Raw genomic sequence first — 22,977 nt, 5'->3', positions numbered from 1 at the left:
CTCATCATTTTGCTACGAAGAAAGCGTTTCTTTTTCTTAGCCCTCCTGATGATCTCCCAGAGCATGGTGGACTATCTAAACATAGTCACAAAGCTACTTCCAAACCAAACCACCTTCTACCTGAAGCTGGTAGTTTCAGGTACAACAACAACAAGCTGGGCTTCAGGAATGCAAGAGAATAATGGTGACAACCCATGGAAGACCACAATATTAAACTCACAAAATTCGTATCAGAATTCACATCATACCCATGTCAGACATTTCTCTCTGGTTTTCTTCACTGACTCACATCCAGACCCTTAAAAGCCAAAAGCCTCCTACAGCTACATCACATCTTCCCTCTCTTATCTCCCCTCCAGGTCTGAACATGTAGCCGTCCCCTGCCAGCACTCTATGCACAGGAATTCAGGCCACAGACATTGCTTGCTTGGTGACACAGAGCCCTGGCAAAGCTCTCACAAATCATTCCTGCTGCACTCACCAGCGTGGTGGTCATGGGAAAGTAGTGCATGATTTCTTTTACCGGCAGTATGTTCTCATGCTGTAGTGTGTGAAGAGCCATCTTGGTCATATGGTTCATTCTGAATGACACGAACTCACACAAGCAGTCATCCTGTAAGAGAGCCTGAAAATCAACTGCCAGTAGCAGCCAGATGCCACCACCTTTATGGAGAAAAGGATGGAATTTGAATCTTACCCGTTATGGCAATGAAGAGCCAAGCTCTTCCTTCAATAACCTTAGTGAAACCCAACTGACTTTAAAAGAATGACTGGAGAATTACAGTCTTTGTAATGGAAAAAAAGTTGCATTTACTGGTCCTATCAACTTAATTAGCTTTGTGAATGACTGAAGAGTAAAAAAACAGTTTGATGATTTAACTTTGCATTAGGAAGAAACAAGTGAAATTTTCCAGCTTTAAGTGCCCCAAAATTTTGAAAACCAAAAATTCACATCCAAAATACATTCTGAAATGTTATTGGCCTAACAAGATTTGGTGTGAAAATACCATTTGTTACTTATACAAAACGGGTTACTTATAGGAAACCCAGTTTTACATGCACTTTTTGTCAGTGAATTTACTCATAGTGAAAATGCTCATCTTGAAAGTCCCAGAGACAGATGAACTTTGGCAGGTCAAACTATACCAAAAGGAATAAATAAAACCATAAAGAATTATCACAGAAAAGCCACAGATATGTAACTTTTTCCATCATATTTCTTTTCCAACTGTCCAAGGATTTTGCCTTATTCCCCTGACTCCTCTTAAACTGGCTTCTCCTGTTAAAATGTGCATTTATAAACAATGAAGCCATGAACAACTAATGCAGTTTGACTTGACCATCTCTACAGCACAGACATAGAATTTTTGCTTGTTAGACTGCCAGCATAATCTTTAAAGATTCAGCCAGGCTGAGTTAAAAAATTGCCAGCGATGATAAACCTACCACCAGTCCCACTTCTTACCTGAATTTTTCTATCTCTAGCTACTGGCTCTTGACATGATTTTGACTGCAAGGTTTAAGTATTTCTATTGATAAAGCAGTTAAAGTTTTATAAGAGATAAAGTGATAATAATAAAACCAAAGCGCTACCTTTCGCCCAACAGTGTCTTCACACTTCTCTGGAAATATGTTGAGTGGATCACTCTTCTTGAAGTTGCCTGAAGAAACAGCAAGACAAAAATACAAGGAAGCCTATTTCTCCTTATATGTATACCAGCTGTATGTTGACATACTGGCATAGATGTCTGAAAAGTTGCTTTTCGTTTCTCCCTACCAAAGGAAGATCTGTATCAGTCCTCAGATTTTGATAAAGTGTGTTTAACTCTACACCATGGCTGAGTCATACAACCACATCACCAGAACATGCTCTTGCAAAAAAAATGACTCCCCAGGAAAATAACTTGTTCAGAGCCATCTCCCAACAAAAGGACAAGCTCCCTTCTCCCCTCTGTGGTGCTTCCATTTCCAGCACAGTATGTTCTGTCAGCCGAAGGTGAAGAATGTGGTAATGGGGAAACTTAGCCCATGCAGTGAGGTTGCACTGGGTGTTTCTGAAAGCAGCCACAGCCTTCAGACAACCACCTGCTTATGACACCCTTTATTCTCATAATTTCTGAGGTCTTTCAGGAATTGATCTCATAAGATTTCAGTGTTTCTAAAGTCTTGAATTCCTAGTGTTGTCCCATCACCCATGCTCAGTCCCACTGAGTCTCCTTTGCAGTTTCCCACATGCTGGGTTAACTGCTGAAGCACAGATTGCCTTTTCATGATTGATAACACCTGTTCTAGGACATTTTTCACATAAACTGTTAAAGCCAAGCAGAATCTTCATCTAGACTGTGGGAGAGCTGCTAACTTATCCCCAAACTTGCATTTCTGGATCCCCATCTGTACAACTCTGAAAAACCTTATGGAAAGACCTTTTGTCATTAGATGTTTGGATCAATTCATACATCCAAATAAGACGCCAATCTGATCCGTTACTTCAGCAAAGCCCCTGACCTTTCTGTGGGTTACCCAAATGCAGCCCAACCTGCTCTGCCACTGCTCTCTTCAGACTCTCCTGCTTCCAGTACCTGCTTTTCGCAAAACCTCCTGCATCCTCCTGTTATTACACCTGTTGATTTCCTCTTGAGACACAAGTACTGTTAAGAAAGTTTTCTCACCAGAAACATTTGTCATGCATGCTTTGAGAAAACTAGTTCATACCTTTGCTGTCAAGGTAGCCCTGTAAAACAAAAAGGAGAAGAAACATAACTAAATCTTGACCATTCTTAGTTATTTTTTCTGCTTACTTCCATCTGTACAGACAGAAATACCAGTACTCCCACTTTTAAATCACACGGCACTCATTAGCCTTTGAGATCTAATGATGCCAGAAAAATCAGGTTTCAGCAGTGCAGATCCTGGGGAGGACAAGGCTTCCAGATGGCCTTTCATTCCCCAAACAAGAAAAGCCTGCTGTGAAATGCTGCTGCTAGAACAGCTTGAGCATACTGAAACAACCCAGGCTTAGGCAGAATCCCAATGGTGTAAATCCATTGCTTTTGGGTTAAAATTTAAAAAAACATTTTTCTTCAGGTCTGAAACCAACCTGATTTTCTGTAGTCCACTATCAAGTCCATTAAATGGGTACTTTTACTCTGGGCCAAATGCAGTGGCCAAGTGAAAATAGGGCAACATTTACATACTTCCTATAAACACATGGGACCAGCAAGTCTACTTCTGATGTTCTGTTTCCACAGGGCCAGAGAAACCAGATCTGCTTGTTTTAGGCCTGACCAAACAGCTTTCTTACCATTTGGAGTTCAGCAGTGACCAGGCAAGCGCTGGACAAAGCCAGACTGTTCAAAGCTTTACACAAACATTTGTGAGACCTGATCATCAGAGTAGCAGGCTGGCTTTCTCAGCATGCATATCTGGTTTTCAACAAACATGCCCTCCAGATAGATTACCCTGCAATTATTAGGATAATGATTAATGCTGATTATTGATTACTGATTAACACTGATTGCTACTAACCATTAGTAGATGTAACATGAGTAGCAGCAGTCAGTGCCATAGACACCGTGCTCTAGAACATGCAAAAAAAGATATTTACAAAGCTGGCAGATCTAGAAAAGTTACTAAGCAGCTTTGACAATTACCCTTATAATATCTTCCTCACGGATGGGAGAGAACTGGCTTATTATCTCATGTGGCTTGTCCAGATCTGACCCTAGAAAAAGAAAAGAAAATAAAGGCTGGAGTTTGTATTTGATACTACCCAAGCTTTGAAGGCAGAAATAGAGCTCCCTTTGCTGTCATGGCTGCAGTATCTGAGGCAAATGGTATGGCTCAGCTTATTGCTGAACTGAAATGAAAAATCTGGCTAAGAGCTGCAGGCTGCAACCGAAGAACACTGTATTATAGATAAAGTACCTAACAGTCATTTAAGTGAGATGAGAGTCATCCATATGCTTAAGCCCACCCCAGATACGGTGGCTCTTATATTATTTTGCTTCCAGCACAGATGAAAGGACTCAGAGACTCTGCTGCCAAGTCTTCAGGAAGACCAATGTACCACTCGCCTACGGGGATTTCTCCTGAAATGGATCCTGAAAAGGCAGCAAGTGGAGAGGGAGGAACTATGTGTGACAGCTGTTGGTCTGCACATGTTAGTCACCGTGTGTGTGTGAGGAAGGTGCTCAGACAAGGTACTGAAAAGTGAATAAAGAGCTCTACAGACAAGCACCAATTTGGGAAAGAAATGACTCTTCAGTGACCCACATAAAAGGATGTCCTCAGTCTAGTTCCCACCACTGACACAAACTGCGGTAATTATATTGAGTGTAAAGCGTTCCTCTGCTGTATCTGTGCAGTTCTGCTGAACTGGCTGGTCAGACTTGCCAGAAACCTCTCCTGTATACTGGTATGTGCAGGCAGCCAAAACCTAAATTAACTTTAGAGTGAACCCTGATTAAGTTAGATATGGGTTAAATATTTCTAACATCAGAGGCTCACCTCTATTGATTAAAATGTCTTGCAACTCCTGAATCAAGAGGCTGCAGCAGGTGACCACCAGGCAGCAGAAAGCACCACGGGCATGTTCCCATGCTCTGAGTGAGCACTGTGAATAGTTACAGGAAATGTCTAGGCCTCTCCAAAGACCAACAAGTTCCTCCATGAAGAGGAGACTCAAAAACACTCCCAGATGTGGGAACAGATGGATTCATCAGTGTGCTGTGTAACCAGGGAACTGGATCAGAGGCTGGGAAAGGACCTCATGCCTCTATCTCTGTAGGGCTGGCTGTGCCAGGCTATTTTGTCAGGTTGGTGACATCATGCTCTCAAAATTCATTGTCATAATCTGAGGAGTGTCTTATTTAATAGCTTCTGTAATGAAAGAGAATTCAATCAGGGAGCTAAAAGTGGTGTTAGTTCAACTGGAAATCATTAAGACCTAGGTGAGTAATATTGCTGAGACAGACTTCTATCCTTCTGACTATGCAATGAGCTAGGTAAATGGGTTGAATGAAAACAGATCCCACTGCCTAAAAGCCAACATCCCACTGTAGAAGACATTACAAACACAGAGGTAGACCTGAGCCTTCCCTTGAAGGAGAGATACCCAGAACACAACGGGGTACAATCATGGGGCAGGTTTGGTGGAGAAGTTTACCCAGACCCTGACAGCATCAATGAATAGAGAATTTATCAGTCAGGTGTATGTCCTGGTTTTGGCTGGGACAGGGTTAATTTTCTTCTTAGCAGCTGGCACAGTGTGTTTTGGATTTAGTGTGAGAATAATGTTGATAATACACTGATGTTTTAGGTGTTGCTAAGTAGCACCTACCCTAAGTTAAGGCTTTTTCAGTTTCCCATGCTCTGCCAGCAAGCAGGTGTACAAGAAGCTGGGACGGAGCACAGCCAGCACAGCTGACCCAACCTAGCCAAAGGGTTATTCCATACCATAGAACATCATGCTCAGTCTACAAACAGGTGGGGGGTTGGCCAGGAGGGGCAGATCGCTGCTCAAGCATCGGTCAGCAGGTGGTGAGCAATTGCATTGTGCATCACTTGTCTTTTCTTGGGCTTTATTTCTCTCTCTTTTTTTTGTGATATTCCTTTTCATAATTATTATTGTTGTTGTTGTTACTATATTTTCTTTTACTTTAGTTATTAAACCGTTCTTATCTCAACCCATGAGTTTTCCTTTTTTTTTTTTCCCCTCCCAAGTCTCCTCCCCAACCCACTGGAGTGAGCAAACGGCTGTGTGGTGCTTAGTTGCTGGCTGGGTTTAAACCACAACAGTATATTATGCTATAGGGAAAATTAACTCCATCTCAGCCAGACCCAACATGTCGTGGTCGAGATGGATAAACGACAAGTACGCATTCTTATAGTACAAGCAAAGAAGGGAATTTTTATTATTTACTAGCCAGCAAATTTATACCTATTATATTTGTTACCTTGTACATATGTCTGTCCCTTATTGGTCAGAAAGTTGTTAGAAGTTATTTTTCTCACCCCTCATTGGGTGGCTTTTTTCAGGTTCCTTATCACAACTGCAAACAGTCAACACACTCCTTAAACTTAGTTTCCCAGGCATTCTTCTCCTCCTTTCTTGTTTTCTCACGGGAACACTGCAATCTTGTCAAGGTCAATATCCTCCCCAGGCCCCTCGGTCTAGCCAAGGTCCTCCACACCAACACATATATATATAGTTTTTAATGCATTAAATGATCTGCTTGGTCACTGTTACTGTCACTCTAGAAGCTGTAAGTGAGCTGGGAAGGTGACAGGTACTGGCATACTGCTGTCTGAATTCTTCAGACCTAGCTTTTGACAGCATGAGGAATTTTACACTGCTGGCCTGGTGTTATGCTGGTAAAAGGAAGGATCACAAGCAGGATCCTGGGAATGAAGGAAAGGATGTCCCTAAGGTTAGGTCTCTAGTTGGTGGAGCTCCTCCAGCTGCAGTGCTCTGCTCATCTGCAGGAGGGAATGAACACATAATTTTCATGGCTAAATTTATCTTAAAACTGTAAACTCTGTAACTCTGCATCTGCACAACCCTAGCACAGCCCCTTGACTGGGTACTACAATGCTACTAATGACCAGTACTGCATTAAGTAGCCATCGCTACAGTGATGTTGGTAAGACACTAGCCAGTTACAGTGATTTCCATACCCAGGGTCCTCCTGTAGTTTTCCAGGTGCTCTACCAGTGCCTCCATGGATGTACGCTTTGCCTCATCATGCTCCAAGTTGGGGGCTATTATGTCCCACAGTTTCAGAGGAATTGAGTCTGGTCTTTGTGCTCTGTGCCCACTACAGACCTAAGGGGGAAGACAAAGAAAAGGACCAGCCATTGATGACTGCAGCTGAGCTTGACCGCAAAGCAAAACAGCCCTGGACAATGCTTATCCTATTATCTCAAGGTGGTATCATAGGTTACAGAAATCTAAATGAGTCAACTACTGATTTCCAGGATTATACCAACATAATGGAGAAGAATTTGACCTATCTAAATACCCCTTTCACTCTTCCAGTTCCCCGACACCACTGTGAAGCACCATCGAGATTTTTTAACTGCTGCTGTTCGGGTTCACATGTAACATTTCCTTTGATGACTTCACCCCTGAAAGACCCAACACTATCCTTCTGCCTGTAATTAAATCCCTTTATACCATAGCTGGTCCCACTCTGGTCTCCCACAAGTTTCCAATGCAGCAGTCATAGATGTTTCAAGCATAGGGGTCTCAGACACTACTCTCATCCCAAAGTAGAAACAATATCCAGATACAGATGGTTTTCATTGAATGGTGATACAAAAACAGTACAGTACTCAGAGCAGAAACTTCAGCTTTAGTTTACCCTATACAAGCTGCAAGTCCTTATGCCTATTTAACCAGATTTCTTTTAACAATATGCAGATTTTTCCCTCTGATTCCCATAGATGTCTGCAATTTCCTCTCCCTTTCTGGATGACTCAATCACCTCTCTGGAGCCTTCATTCCTCCATTTACCTTGGGGAAAATGGAGCTTCTCCAGACCACACACATGGATGTATAACCAGATAGATAGGAACCACCCATTTGTGTGGCCAAAGATTGTTCTTCATGCACTTTCCCAGATTCAGATGTTTTATCAAGCTCCACAGGTTCGAAAGACCAAATTCAATGTGAACTTCAGTGTCTCAGGCTGAAATAGGTTATATTTGTCATGGATCCTGTTCATTTCTCACTATTAGTGTCCCTTCATACCCTTAACACCCTCTGGCATTAAGAACACATCCCTCAGTGGGTAGAAGAGATTTTTTTCTGATCCCCTATGAAAGCGACTTACCTCTCCTATGAATCTGGACACAGGCAAGTACCTGAGCTCAAAGTATGTTTGCCCACCATACAGGAGGATGGAGTAAGATGTTGCAGCAACAGCCCATGCATCGGAGAAAGCAGAGAAGATGTGATACTGCAGGGACTCAGGAGCACTGAAGTATATGGACAGTGGCTCCTCACTGTCTCCTGTGTTAAGACAGAGATGAATCAGGACAAAGGCCATGACCAAAACTCTCTTGCCCTTGCCTTGGATTATCTTTGTAACCGTCAGTAACCATCCTCACAGCACCTGGACATGGCCAATAAGAAAATAAAAGAGGGAAAACTGCTCTTAGCAACAACTACTAGACATCCTAAAAGTTACTCATAAGGAGGGTAAAGAGAGCAGAATATGGAAAATAAGTCATACTGTCTGTGTGTGACTGTTTCTATCACACCTTCATAATTTAGAAAAAAGTTGACCCCTTGTAACTGCATTTGACTGAGGGATGGAGGTCTCAGAGGAGTTCTGACAGGTGTGAAAAAAGGAGGCTTTTTATAGTGTCTTCACTGAAGGAAGGCTGTGGCACGACTCAGCCTTTACTACACATACAAGAACCCACATAGACACTCACCCTTATGATATATTCCTGGGCCACCAGGCTTGTGTGGCTCCACTAACAGCGTGGGAAACTGAGTGAATAAGTAAGGGCTTTGCCTAGGATTTCAGAGTATGAGCTGCAAGGCTTCAGAGTTTACATACTCGTGAGCATTTCTGGGACAGTTTCATTCTTTAACCTTTGACTGGCATTGTTTACAGAGTGAGTTTTCTATAATTTCTGATGACTCAGTGATTTTAATCTTAGTCTGTTATGACAGCTTCCCAGGCAAAGCTGCAACAGGTGTCATATGCAAAGACTGGCTGAATTTTTATATACTTCCTGAACTGATTTTTTGTTGTTGTTAAAGCCATTTCCTTATAAGAGGCACATGATTAACCCTATCTACAGCAGGTTTGGATGCTTACTGCTGCTGTGCACGTATAAATCATTCACAAGAGCCGGCCGGCCCTAGCCAGGTACTCAGAATGACTGTCAGACTGCAGCAAAAAACTGAGCAGGAGAAGAACAAGCTGGGGTCCTAGCAGTTGAATTCAGTTGTTTCAACAGCAGTCAGGGTAAGAACAGGTGCTCTCTGAGGCTTCTTACATTTCACTCTCAGCCTTTTTGCATATCCATATCATTAATAGTGTTAGCTTGCATTTATCAGGGCTCTCTAAGTTCTTCACAGATACGGGGAAGGACAAATTCCCTGAGGATACTAAACCTCAGAGCAGAGAAGCGACTCACAAAAGAGCTGTTCAGTGAATAGCAGCCCAGTGAAAATTATTGACTTCTCCCAATCCCGTCTTCACCCCACCAGCTCCTCACATCTGTACCTCTGAGCTGTCCAGATTTGATGGTTTCGTAGGGACAATCAGTGGCTGAATAGTATCTCTCATCCTGTGGGGGAGCCAGCCTGGCCTGGAAGAAATCAGACAGCTTGACCTGCACTCGAAGTGCTCCAGTTCCTTGTCGCCCACCTGCGACCACAATGAAGCTGGCTGGAGTGATGTTGCAAAGTAAGACTCTTTTCTGGTGACATGACCCAACAGCTCTGGCAATATCTTTTAACATGTCTATTATAATGGATTGGGTGAGCTTATTTCTTTTTTCCTGCAAGAAAGCCAAGAGCGGGTTCCCATCTTCCATCATGTACAGCGGAGGCACTCCACAGGCACTGGACATTTGCAGCTTGGCAATGGACTCCCTGTCTTGACAGAGAGCCACTATTTTGATCACCTCTTGAAACCTTTCACAGTCACTGTCAGTGGCATTTGTCTGCAAGATGTCATTCAGGGTCTGTTGTTTGGCTATGTAGATCTTTGCATTGCCGACAGGTGTGATACCTTGCACAACAATGCTACTGGCATTTGTCTTCATCTGTCCCTTGAGGGTAAGATCAGGGAAGGTGACCTTCAGATGTTCTCGGAGAGCTGCCTCCACGTGGCTGGGATCAGCTGGGATCACCTTGTTTCCCAGCTCAGTAGCATGTGTGTATGTGCCATCCTTGCTAAAGAGTAATGGTGCAACGCAGTGTCTCACCTCACTCAGAGGGTGGTAAAGCAACTTTTGGAAGAAATGATTGAGGATGATCCTTGCCAAAGTTGTCTTCTTTTTAGTGGCAGTTGTCATCCACCATTCCCACAGGCTTTGGAGAAGATGCAGGTACTCTTTTACTGCCCCTTGTGACAGAGATATGTTCTGTTAATGCCACTACAGAGGAGCCATCATATCATACATTGCAGACTTTTAAAAAGAATGTGGCATCATGGTACAATGATTTGAGACATGAAAAGAAGAAAAATACTGTTTATCTGCTGTAGCATTGACTAAGCAGAGCCAAGTCGCCACAATCTCATTGAAAAGGCTGTGCCAGGTTGGACATCTGTAGGCAACTGGAGTGCTGGTTTACGTCTCTAGTGAGAGTTTTGTCTCAGCAGCACAGGGCTCAGTTCAATGGATAGAAAAGCAATCAGCTCAGAAAAATTGGATAGTGAAGATCTCAGCTGCTTTATCTAAGAAACTGAAAGCCCAGTCCTGCTTCTTTCTGGAAGGTTATAATTTTGTCATCATCACCTTCCTCAATCAAGTCAGTCAGTGGTGAATGCTAGACAAAAAGGGATAATAACTGGACGTACAGTCTAGTAAATAAAGCAGCAGAGACCTTTTGGAATAGTGACCAACAGAGCAGTGGCTGTTTTGCCATTGCCTGAAATCTGATACCCAAAGCAAGTACTGGCTTTGCCTATGCCACAGGCCAGTCCTGCATTTCCTTACCTTGTGTGTGGCTGGCTTGGATATGTTCAGTGATGCGCTCAGTGATTTCCAGTAGAATCTCCCAGTGCTTTTTCCCCAACTTTGTGCACACATGGAAGAAGAAGGGCTGGCTGACTGCAAGTAGTTTGTCTTCAAACACCTGGAAAATACAGAGAGTAACTAAGTTGCTCACATTTACTGGGAGCTTCATTCGTGGTGTTTGCTTACTTTCATATTAAGTAGCAGACTGTACATCCGACTAAAAGGATGCATAAAACAAGTCTCTTGGCCAGGGGTCATGTATTTGTTGCTCACAGAGTAATGTCACACCAGTGAGAGGTGGACGAGTCAGGAGTTACAAAAGCAATACTAGGATAGCATGATCGGTTTGTTATGCACCTTTTCAGTAAGAACAAGAATAAAGATATGTCTTATCATCCAGGGTACTCTCTGAAGCTGCTTCTGGATGAATTGGAACTGCATGACCCTCTGGTTTGCGCAAGTCACTTTTTTCCCCAATGTCTTAAGGAAACTTTCCAAGTGCTTCAGATACGTTTCTATAAAATTTGGCCAGGGTATTTGTTTTTTTACAGCAGTGGAGATGGCCATTCTGATTTTCTGGTAGGCACTAAAGCACAGGTACTCGTAATTTCTCTCCTCTGAAGGTCCAGTGTATTTTGCAAAGACCATTCCCCTCAACAGAGCCTTCAGTTTTCCATTGTTTGTTGTGGAGACATGAACAAACATTGCTGCCAGAATCCAACAGTGTAGTTTCTCCTGCTGAATGCGAAGCTCCTGGTTGGAAGCAGAGCTGTTGCATTGGATGAGATTTCTTACTCTCAGTTCTAAGTTCTCCAGGTTTGCCAACCTAGAGAAAGTCAGAAAGTCCCTCTTGATGTTTTTGACCAACATCTGACAGATCTGTTGTCTGATCCACTCATTGCTAGCATCCCAGTATCTCATAAAATAATCATCCAGCTCTTGAAAAGATATGTAGGACATTTCTTTCAGGATGTCTTCAGTTTCTGGACAGAAAATATAACAAACATATATCAGCTGAAGCCCTCCCAGAGTTTCTAGCTGGTTTCTGTACTGGATCATTGTAGGTCAGCCTACAGGGACCATTAGTCAGTTTGTCTTTCCTCAAAGAAGAGGATGTGGTTGAGACGATGCTAGGAACGTACCAATGAACATGTTTACAACCTACCAGAAATGTGAAAGAAAAAGAAGAGAGTCACTCCTTACTATTCTGTTAGGCATCCTGACCGAACCTTGCGCATAATGCTCCTCGAAGATCTCCCAGAATACAAAGCCATATACATATTCCGAATGTGGTACAGTGGTCAAAACCTGACTACAGCTTGTGTTTTTAATGAAAGAGCCGGTCTATTGCCCCCTTGAAGAGATAAATTGGAAGAGATGAAGTCTTGCTATTGACTATGGTAAGAACTGAAGTTGCCTCACAGCATTGCTGAAGAAACGCTGCACGGGCATGAATGGCAATCCGTACTTTAGTTGATTCTTGTCCATTAAGACAATATAGCCTTATGAGACTCAGTCTGAATCATAACACCTTTCTTATCATCTCGCTTGTGTTTTATAGTTCAGCTAGCTTCACCAGGCAGTCAGATGTACACTTAATGCCATAAGCAAGGGACATGCAGTTCATGCTTGCTTTCCCCACCAGCTCTTTCCTTTGCAGCAGCTCCTGTGCACTGTTTATTAATCACCACCACCTGAGAGCATTATGCCTGTACGAATCATCCTCCAGTAATTACTCTGATGCAGCTAAATATGGTCTTTACTTTGCAGCTCAAAAGCACAACTGCAAAGGCAGGACTCTCTTGTGCGGGACGTGAAAGTTCCTAAAGGCTATTGCAACAAAGTCCTCCCAGCTGCTGCTGCATGGGAGTATTACGTGAGTGGGAGCGCGCAGGCTGGGAGAGCATTACCAGTACGTGGGAGCAGTCTGTGTATGCAGTGTGTGTGCAGGAGCAGTACCTCTGTGGGGAAGCACTCTGTGCTGCAAGAATGAGTTGCTGAAGGAAGAGGTGCAGTGATGTCTCCAGTACGGTCTGAATGACTCCCTTGATCTATCTGACCTCCTGAAAGGGGCTGTAATACAAACATGGAGCACAGAGATGTTAGTTGGCTAAATCTACCTCTGTTACCCTGCAGACACTCTGCAGTAAGTGCATGCTCAAAAATGCTGGTATCACTTACAATCTCTGCCTATGGAGGATGAGAAGGGCGAAGTAGACTCTGGAAAGAGAAGGCAGGAAGTTAAGGAGAGCAAGCTCTTCTCCAGGATAAGCCAAAATATAAACAACCAAAAGGCACAACCGTGTCTAATCTGAGATGGAATAAGCAAGCCAGTTTGTGACTGATGTTTAGTATCTGGCCCTACGTGTGTATTTACTGCCAGGTACAGATACCCGAATCAGTGCAGATCTGCTTCTCTATCATTGTGCAGACACATAGGTGTCATTAAAAGTTTAGGATTTTAGAGACAGCAACTCTGCCTGTCCGTCTATTTTGTGAAGTGTTCAGCACAGTGAAGGGTGCCGAAGGATTATTCCCCAAACCAGGTCAGGTACTGAAAATCTATCATAAGAAACATGTCCTTTATCTGAATACCAAACTGGTGGCCAAAAAGTCATGATCAGTTCTACACAGCAGTGGCTTGAATATCCTACATCCCCCTGGCTATCTGGAGAGTTTCATAGTGTTGGGAAGAAACTCTTTCAGCTTCTCCTCAAGATATGCATATCTCACTGGAGCACTAAGATTTCTTGGAATTCTTTAGGCAAGATATTTTAGGCTGACTAAAGAAGTTATTTCAGGTTGCATTAGAGAGCATTTACCTTTAAGCAGAATATATTCTTTTCTCTCCCTCTGGGACCAAAGATCTAGATTTCACAGATAGAATTTTGAAAAAACTGCCACAGGACTGTTTTGGTAAAGCTCTCAGGATATATTACCATCACCAAGTGCAGACAGTGTGACTGCTCTGCCTGTGTTTCTAGTTGACGCAACATGAGCTATGTCTATCTTAGAACCCATTTATGAGGACAGAACTGTGCCCAAATTAGACAGTTCTATCTCATCATGGGTTCTGACTATGTAGACGTAGCCTTAGACATTTTAAAGTAAGGCGATCTGTCAAAATCCTCACTGAAGTGAGGTACTTATATAACAAACTGTTGGTCCAGCTTGCATCCTGGACTTATGCAGGAAGCCTGGACTGATGGAGATAATCTGGCAGAAGCTTGCACCAGTATTACTGAGTAATCCTTAATGTCCCATACTAGAAACTGCCTCTTTCCAAAGCTGTCACCCTCCTCTCCCTCTCCAGGGCAAAATAAACTTCAAATTAAATCAAGCCAACAGTCAAACATGACAAGACCTATGATCTTACCTGTGTCTATTTCCCTCAATACTATCTGTTTCCTTCTGCTCAATGGAATCAGTTTTCTATGACGATCTATAGTTTTCTTTATTTTGCGCAAAAGTTGTGGGTCGTTGACTTCTACTGAAAAGCAACATTGCCATAGATTGGGCAAAGTATAAGTAGCATCAAACAAAAGCAGTACAATTCTCCTCAGCTTATCTGCAGTTACAAGTATGTCTAAAAGAGTTCGGAAGTATTGGTCTTTGTAGACTGGTATAAGTGTAACAGGGATAATTTTCATGGGTTTCTGCATGGCATGTATGATGGTATCTCCACCAACAAAATTCCTGTAACCATGGTAACAGCAGTAATCATCGTTCTCCAGGACTTCCACAATCTTCTCATTAATAAAGTTGTCAACAGCTATCTGCTCCTTGTTCCGTGGTGCAGGGGCAGATGGGATGTAGAGGTCATAGCAATACAGTTTATGACAGATGAGGTCACCTGAAACAATACAAGATGAGTGGTAGTACAGCTCACTCCACTTAGTCGGGAATATTCATTTCACATGGGAACATCCTTCCAGGCAATCCAGTTAACATCACAGTGCAATGACTGCTCCTTCACGAGGAAGAGCGTTACTTTTGCCTACTGCAGATGCATTTGGGAAATGTATAAGCAGGTATTAAGGTCTGAGTGAAATTCTATACTTTGAATGAAAGAAAAAGATCATAGAATCATAGATTGGGCCAGATTGGAAGGGATCTTGAAAGATCATCTGGTCCAACCTTTGTGGGAAATGGAGCCTGGATGAGATTATCTAGCACCCTGTTCAATTGCATTTTTAAAACCTCCAGTGATGGGGACTCTACCATGTCCCTGGGGAGGTTCTTCCAGTGACTGATTGTTCTCACTGTAAAAAGTTTCTTTCTTCTATCAAGATGAAACCTCTCCTGGTGCAACTTGTACCCATTGCTTGCCCCTTCTCTTCTCCATGTGGCTCCTTGTGAAGAGAGCCTCCATTCTCTTTGTAGCTGTTCTTTAAGTATTGGAATACTGTGATGAGATCCCCCCCGAGCCATCTCTTCTCCAGGGAGAAAAGACCTAACTCCTTCAGTCTTTCCTTACAGGGCAGGTTCTCCAGCCCTTTGATCATCTTTGTGGCCCTCCTTTGGACCATCTCCAGCCTGTCCGTATCTTTTTTGAACTGTGGGGACCAGAACTGGACACAGTACTCCAGGTGTGGCCTGGCTAGCGCTGAGTAGAGTGGGATATGGTTGTCATTCCAGGTGCAGGACTTTGCATTTGTCTTTGTTAAACTTCATACAGTTCTTGCTAGTCCACTCTCTGCTCTAGAGGCCTGTTAGAAGATCACAGTCTTTGAATGAGTTTTTGGGATTCTTGCATTTCTCCTCAGGACTGTCTAATGTTTTAGCTTAGCTAAAAGGTCAAGCATGGAGCAAGATCTGATTTTGGTGGACTAGGTAATTTTCTTTTCTTCCCATTTTATTCTATACACTCATAATAGTTAACCTGAAATTGAGATAACGTTCTGGGAGACAAAAATGGCTTCCCCGGGTGCTTTATGAAGTGACCCTGAAGGACTAATTCCAAAGTTACATTAACTGAAGTTAAAGTAAAAATACCCACTACCTTCAATAGACATTGATCCAAGAAGCAGTGACATAATTACTAACAAATCATCTGAGCAGTGACGCTGCCACCCAGAGCAGCCCTGAGCAAAGTGCAGGTTCTGCACACCGATGTTGGACAAAAACAGATATGTATTTCGGAGTAAGGTTTTACTCACTGAAGTCACTCTTGCATTTGGTTCTTGTTAAAAATTAGCCTTGGCACATTTGTAAATGTTGCCATCAAGGCTTTGATACTTGAGTAATCAACATTTGCTCTGAAGTTCCCTGCTAATGATTTTAGAGAGAGTGATCACTTCCAAGGGTTTCCCTTTCCCCATCTCCTCTGATCTACCCCCACAGACCTGGAAAAACATTGACCTCTTAATAGAGGGCTTGAGGGATGTTCCTGGTTCAAAGAACAATGCTCTGAGCCTGCAGACCAGCTGCAGGTTTGCAGCCTAGATAGACTGGTCTTGGAGACCCTTACCACATTTCCTTTCTCCACACTGCTGACAGGTTTCTGTCTCACTGTTGGTATTCATCCTTCTCAGGGCATTCATAGAGTCACAGAGCAAATGGACGGACCATGTGCTTGATCTCTCCCCTGTACTGTTCCCTGTGGTATTTTCGATCAGGTACAATTGTTAAGCTGAAGTAGATCACCATGGGCTGACCTTTCTTATTCCACAGCCAGACCAGAGCCAGGGATCAGGATCAAGCCTGGAAATCAGACAGGTTAAAGGAGACGGTCAGACAGTAAATGTTAGGAGCTGAAGAATTCTTACAAGAACAGTTTGCAGGTTATCAGACCCTAACAGGCAGTGGTGATCAAGGAAGAGTCCTTTCAGCTCCAGGCTATCACCTTTTCTATGCATTCTAGCTCCTGCACTGTGGTATCACCGAGGTCTTTGTGGCAGGGACATGAGATCAGGTTCTACAAACATTTATGGCAGCTTCCACGGCCATAGGAGGCTCAGTTTGCCTTCTCCTAGAAGCATTGGTAAGGAGGTCTCAATTATTCTCCTGCCTTGCTTTGCAAGTATTTCTTTACAGATATCCAGGTGGTAACTTGCATGTCCTTGAGGATATTGGCACACACCAGTACAAAACACCCAGAAAACAATGTTCTGGTCTTTTCATTCACATCTAGCAATCCAAATTTCTTCCAGTAACTGAAAAGCTACAGAACAGGACATAGCAAGCTGGGCCTTTTCCTTTTCATCACCATAGTAGGATGTATCCCTGCTACATTTGCACTTATGCTTGCTACTTTGGCTCAGGTTCCTTTTCCAACTGTTAGTCATGCTGCAGCGGGAAGGAGTTTTCCCAGTAGCCCTCCTCTTACTAGGATCAAGGTTTATTAATATGAAGCTCAAAATTAAATAGTGAAACTATCCAACTGCCTCCTGCTGGGTCCCAGTTTCTGGTGCACAGGACTTTCTGAGAGCTGCCTTCTATTGTCTCCCCACCAGGCAGTTCTCTCCAACCTCTCCAGACAGCTCCCTCAAACTGTGGCCAAGGCCACCACAAACCCTTTGTCTAGAACAGCTGATTTGCCTTGCTTTGTTGTACCACACCTCACCTCTTCAGTCTCTACATTTCTCTCTATGACAGACCACACCACACAGCTTCTGGATAGAGAAGAGCACTAATTACAGGAGTAACTGAACTGAAGACTCATTTAAAAGGCCAATATTTGTCGAGCATGTTCAGCATCTCAGAACAGACCAATCACTGTTGAGCCTAATTCCTGCTTTGTAGGTGATCAGATCTTGCTAGAGTTTCAGTAGAATTGTGTTAGCATGGGTCCTCTTTGGGTCTATAGGAATTTTCCACAAGTCCTTATATGCAGAATTTACCAACTTTCATCTCCCACTAGTTCTTAGTGGGTACTGAATGCTTCATGCCCTTTGGCAGATTAAACAATCCTGTTCTGCCAGTAAATGAATAAAAAATTCTGCTCAGGAGCCAATACTACATGACTCATTTCTATTAGCATTTCTGAGTGCCCACCACAGAACTTGTGAAAAGACAGGGGACATAAAACATGGGTAGCTTCCAAGAAGGACACATTTTGTAGCGCAGCTTTTGAATGTGAGCAAGGTATTGCATCCTTGTACTCCACGCAAATCACTGAGCAAAAATATGCATCCAGATATCACTGCATTTTGGAGAACATCCTGTCAGACTCAGGCTCTGGTCCTAACCACCACATATACCCCTGGCCTAAGCAGTCAATCTTTAGTTCCAATCTTCATGCAACTGCTCTGACTTGGTGTTGTGGTTTAACCCCAGCCAGCAACTAAGCACCACGCAGCTGCTCACTCACTTCCCGCCCCCCCGCCCCAGTGGAATGGGGGAGAGAATCTGAAAAAAAAAAAAAGGTAAAACTTGTGGGTTGAGATAAGAACAGTTTAATAGAACAGAAGGGAAGAAACCATTAATGATAATAGTAACAATAATAAAATTACAATAATAATGAAAGAATTGGAATATACAAAACAAGTGATGCACAATGCAATTGCTCACCACTCGCAGACCGATGCCCAGTTAGTTCCTGAGCAGCAATCCCCCGCCCCAGGCCAACTCTCCCCAGTTTATATACTAGACTCGCGAACTCTATACCAGCCGAAACCAGGACACTTGGCATTGTAACAAGGTCAGCCAGAGATCTTACTCTGCCACAGGCAAATCAAGAACATTATAGAGTACACATTAGTTTCTACAAGTGTGTTTGTTTGTTTAGGCATATGTGAACGATAACCATGCTATGTAAGAGCAGATACACACTTCTGAGAATAAAGACTTCAAATCCAAGCCATGGTGGTTTCCTGTGTGTTATCTCACTGAGCCACCCAGTCTGGGATGAGAAAATATTAGTAAGGGTAAAGACTAAGAGCGTCAGGATGACCCCAGGAGTTCCAGAGCATCTCTTACCACATCAGATCCCACTTCTCACTTTCTCTTAGACAACTTGATTTCTTTATTGGCCTGGAAATACAGGTAACATGAGGGAGCACGAATTGCTTTTTCCTCATGGTTTTGTTTCTGAATGTTGTTTCCAGTCAAGTAGGCAAATGGGAAAGAAGAAATCTGCAGACACAAGGTCTGCCATTTATGGAAAGGAAAAGACACTTCAGGAGCAACACCTGCAAAATAGATCTAGCCGTAGATAAGTCTGAGGAGGTGAATACACTATCAGCAGTAACTAATAACCCATCTGCAGCTAGGAGGTTTAAAAGAAAGAAAAGCATAGCCTATACCAACAAGAGCCTATCTAATTACAGTGGGATCTCTGGCTGAACTTGCCAACGAGTCTTGCCTGGTGACATTCTTCCCAAGCACTTCTGTCTCGCAGTTACCAAACGAACACAACAGCAGGTCAGATTTGGGGAGCTGAGCCAAACAGTGCAGTTCATCCCTGAGGGAGCATGTCAGGAAGGAGGAGGAAAAAACCACCAAAGCCAGAGACAAATTAATCTTTTCTATAAAATCACTGGGGAGTTCAGTGGTTAGGATAGAGATACATGTTTTACTGCCTCCACAAGAAATAAAAGTGACATTACTTACCACATGGTGCTCACAAGTCCCACCAGGATGTCTGCTCCTTCCCTTTCTTATGTCTTGAATATGGATTTTATAGACAGAAAAAAACATCCTTCCTGGTTTCTCCCATTGCCAGTTCTTTTTCTTTCCTTCTTCCCTGTACAAAGCCGAATCCCTCTTATGTCAGCAGCTGCCTGGGACAGCAGTGGAAAATGTTGGTGCTTGCTAGCAAATCCACCAGAGGCTTGCTGGATGTGTGGTAAAGTATTCAGGGCATACCTCTCTTTTGAGGCATAGCTTTGCTATTATTTCAAGCTTTTTTCACCCAGTCTTGGCATCAGTCCAGCTAATTATTGGAAGAGGTGGAGATATGAACTTTGCACTCATAGATGAAGCAGCTCAGTGCCTTGTTTCTTCCCGCAATACGTAAACAAATCGTGGCAGGCCGACTTGCCATCTTGTGGTGCTCCCTTGGTTTCAGCAGAGGTCTTCCAAGAAGGAAGCCTATGAAAAATTGAGTTTACTGACTTCCCACATAACTTTTTCTTGGTTTTTTTAATGAGGTCATAACTCAACTACATAATTACAGGTTGAGCCTAATCACCAAGTACTGGATTTTAAACACTGCAAAACTAAAGTTAAAAGGCTGCTGGATGTACAGTTTTAGTTGTGCTCACCAGGGAAGCTGAATTTGAAGCTGGATAGAGACCTACCAAAGTCCAGATGTTAAAACTAGGATACTAGGTTCCAACTCAACTCTTACAAGGAAATATTTGAACAACAGCTCACTTACTATTTCTCTCACTGCACTGAAGGTATTCAGGCATTGTCCACCACTTGCATATGTACAAACAGGAAATTTGTTCAGTAACACAGATAATTGCTGTGTGGATTGGGAAGCAAAACCAGCTGTCTTTCTAACACAGGATGCAATCCCCGACGTGAACCGTAGAGGACAGCTCCAAAAGAGGCACTAAAAACCCGTGAGCCGACACATTGCTATCCTACTAATCTGACGATTTCCTCTCAGCCGGATAGTGACTATCTCATGCCCTGAAGCTTAGAGATAAGTAAATAGACAGTTAGAGATGGACCTGAGTAGAAAACCTGACTCTCTCTGGATTTAGAGGCAGAATTACCCAAAGCTCATGACAGTTCAGATCTAGAGTCTTCATCCATGTTTCTGCTTTGTTTGTTATTCAGTTAAATTCAGTTAATCTTATCCAGCCTTTTGCCTTGACATTACCTAGCTGCACTACTCTCTGCAAGTGAAGAAAACATACTTCTCTTAAACGAAGAAAAATGAGGGTTTGGGCTCTGACCCACTGAACCAAAGGCTGTTGCTAGTTACAACAGTAGAGATGTTGAGTCGTATATTGAAGCTGAAGGGACTTAGTCCAACTTGATTTTTCCCGCTCTCACTGGCTGTGGTGTGAGTGCAGGCTTTTTGAAACCTACTGCAATTATCCTCAGACCCATGCAGTGTTTAGGAACTCTAATCCCACACACTTTTCTCTGTCACCTAAAATGCTGAACTCTTACTGTTTTGGCCTTGCCTGCCTTAAAGAGATCTGTCTTTGTTTTATACGAAATAGAAAAAGCTGAAGCTCTCAAAAGTCTGCTTTCCAGAGAGTAACGCCAGGTAACCTGAAAAACATCTAGTCTCCTCCTGGGAAAACTCAAGAGCAGAAGCGTTGGATAAGATGATATCCCCTCCAGACCAAGAGCTGGCACGTGAACACCCTCGTCAGAATTGCCCTCCTGCCTCAAGTAGATGTGAACCCAGCATACAAAGTACTTAGTATATCAAGGCAAGAGCCACGTCTGATATTGCCAAATAGATGGCAACAACCCAGTTGTGACAGTATCAGTAAGGGCTGTCCTCTAACAGTGCTGCTAGGAGAGCCCATGTGCCAGGAGGTGGCCAGCAGGAGCAGTGAGAAAGCCTCAGACAAGCAGATCTCCTGAACAGCAACTTGCGCACAGAGGGAGCCTCTTCATGCCCTTCCACCTAAGTGTGTATTTAACTAACAGGTGGTCTAATGCAAAGGCAGAGGTACTAAGTACAAGCCAGCACACCATACCCTAGTGGCAGGCTTTGCATGTTTGAAGTCTGCTTTAGTACAGCAAAGGATGAATGAGGACTCATTAAAAAAAATTTTTAAAAAATTAAAAATCAGTGATATGGTGTTGGCCCTAGCAATCAGAATTGTGATTGAACAACACTGCAAGCTCTGTTGGAGAAGAGGTATAGTAGGAGAAACCAGGGCTCATCTTGCTGGTACCAGTATTGTCCAAGGCTGGAAAAGATTTATCTTAATATAATATTGCTGCCCTCTAGTGCTTTGGAAAAGAATCTGCCCACAATTACTAGCTGTAAGGGAAGCATGCCATTTCTAGGAATGAACAGGAAAGGATCAAAATAGTCAGCAATATCTATAAAGGTAAAAATTAAAGACAGCTGTGGGTATAAATCCATATAGCCATCAATTATTTCAAATTAGCTATGTCAGTTTAGAGCACCCCCAGAATCTTGCCCATTTCTGTTTCCAGTATCAACAGGCTATCATCAACAAATAGATCTTCTGCCTTCCTTTTACTGTATCCTGAGGCAAAGGCTTTTATCAAGAGACTGGCAGTTGTTGAAGATGAGGTGGCAATGGCCAATAATCCACAACACCTAAAACTTTTCTTGACACTAAAACTGACAGATGGTACAGGGACACTCTAATATATTATAGATATTAAATTATCTTCTAACCTCAATGATAACTTCAGGTCAGCTGTCAGAACATCCCTCATGGTCTCCAAGACACACTCCATATACCTTTGCCTTTGCTGCGCCTGTTCTGTGGCTAAAGAAAGTTCATTAAAATAAACTATGTGCAAAATAATCTCTACTAACATCTGCTTAAAAAAAAAAAAAAAAGAAAAACCACCAAATGAACAAACACTTAAACCGCTCCGTTGCTTCTGATTTTACAAGTGATAGCACAGAGAAGCAGCTGAAAATGACTAATTCAGTTACCTTCCCCCCCACCCTTCCAAAGCAATTTATTGCATATCCATTCAATTAAAAAAATTTGTTGTGTTAGAACTCACCCCACAAAAATGAAAACTGTACATCTCCGGTCTGTGGGGAGATCTGTCGGAAGGAGCAGCACCTTATTCAGCATCCCCATCTCACTGCACAGGGCAATTAACCTTCCCAGTGTTTGCCAGATAAAGGCATATTGAGACTGGAATTTAATTCTTCAACTGGTAAAGCTCTTGTCTTCTGCGACTGCTGAAGACCATCAGCATTTTATCCATTATTTTGTCCATTTATCTGGACAACTGCAACATCAGCTTTTGCTTTGCAAGGGAAATCTAGCAGTAAGGGAAGGAAATTCAGGCCTTGTGGCCAGATCACAGAACTGACACCCTTGTTTTTCTGAGTTTTGCCTCTGATTTTCTGAGTGGTTATGGACAAATCCCTATAGGTTGTATTTTCCCTCTGTCTGTATAGTTGACATATATTCTGAGATGTCTAGTAGCACAGTAGACATGTCCTTTTGAAGCGGCAGTAATTTCTCACAGTCATGAAAAAGCCTGGCTAACCTTTTATTAAGCCTTTTAGACTCTGCTCTCCAGCCAAAACCCAAATTCAGGTGACAACTTTCTGCCCACCTGAAGTTCCTCCAGTGTCTGTGATGGTTTACCACATTACTCTGCACTTCCAGTCGTGTCACCTGCTTGTGTCCT

The 22,977-nt window shown here is 42.9% G+C and overlaps 1 protein-coding gene across 1 annotated transcript in view; it reads right to left on the bottom strand.

The window, feature by feature from the left end:
* Positions 1-22,977, bottom strand: part of LOC115348332 — a 31,978-nt gene that overhangs the window by 7,954 nt on the left and 1,047 nt on the right. The window contains exons 2-13 of the mRNA XM_030030853.2: positions 14,081-14,557; positions 12,886-12,924; positions 12,664-12,777; positions 11,062-11,687; positions 10,684-10,822; positions 9,243-10,088; positions 7,833-8,011; positions 6,676-6,823; positions 3,651-3,721; positions 2,713-2,731; positions 1,594-1,661; positions 482-613 (exon numbers count right to left, since the gene is read on the bottom strand). Coding sequence (XP_029886713.2) covers positions 482-613; positions 1,594-1,661; positions 2,713-2,731; positions 3,651-3,721; positions 6,676-6,823; positions 7,833-8,011; positions 9,243-10,088; positions 10,684-10,822; positions 11,062-11,687; positions 12,664-12,777; positions 12,886-12,924; positions 14,081-14,557 — 2,858 coding nt within the window. The remainder of the gene's footprint in view (positions 1-481; positions 614-1,593; positions 1,662-2,712; positions 2,732-3,650; positions 3,722-6,675; positions 6,824-7,832; positions 8,012-9,242; positions 10,089-10,683; positions 10,823-11,061; positions 11,688-12,663; positions 12,778-12,885; positions 12,925-14,080; positions 14,558-22,977) is intronic.

This window comes from Aquila chrysaetos, chromosome 11, assembly GCF_900496995.4.
Source record: "Aquila chrysaetos chrysaetos chromosome 11, bAquChr1.4, whole genome shotgun sequence".
NCBI classification, from domain to species: Eukaryota; Metazoa; Chordata; class Aves; order Accipitriformes; family Accipitridae; genus Aquila; species Aquila chrysaetos.
This window is presented reverse-complemented; position numbering and strand designations above follow the sequence as displayed.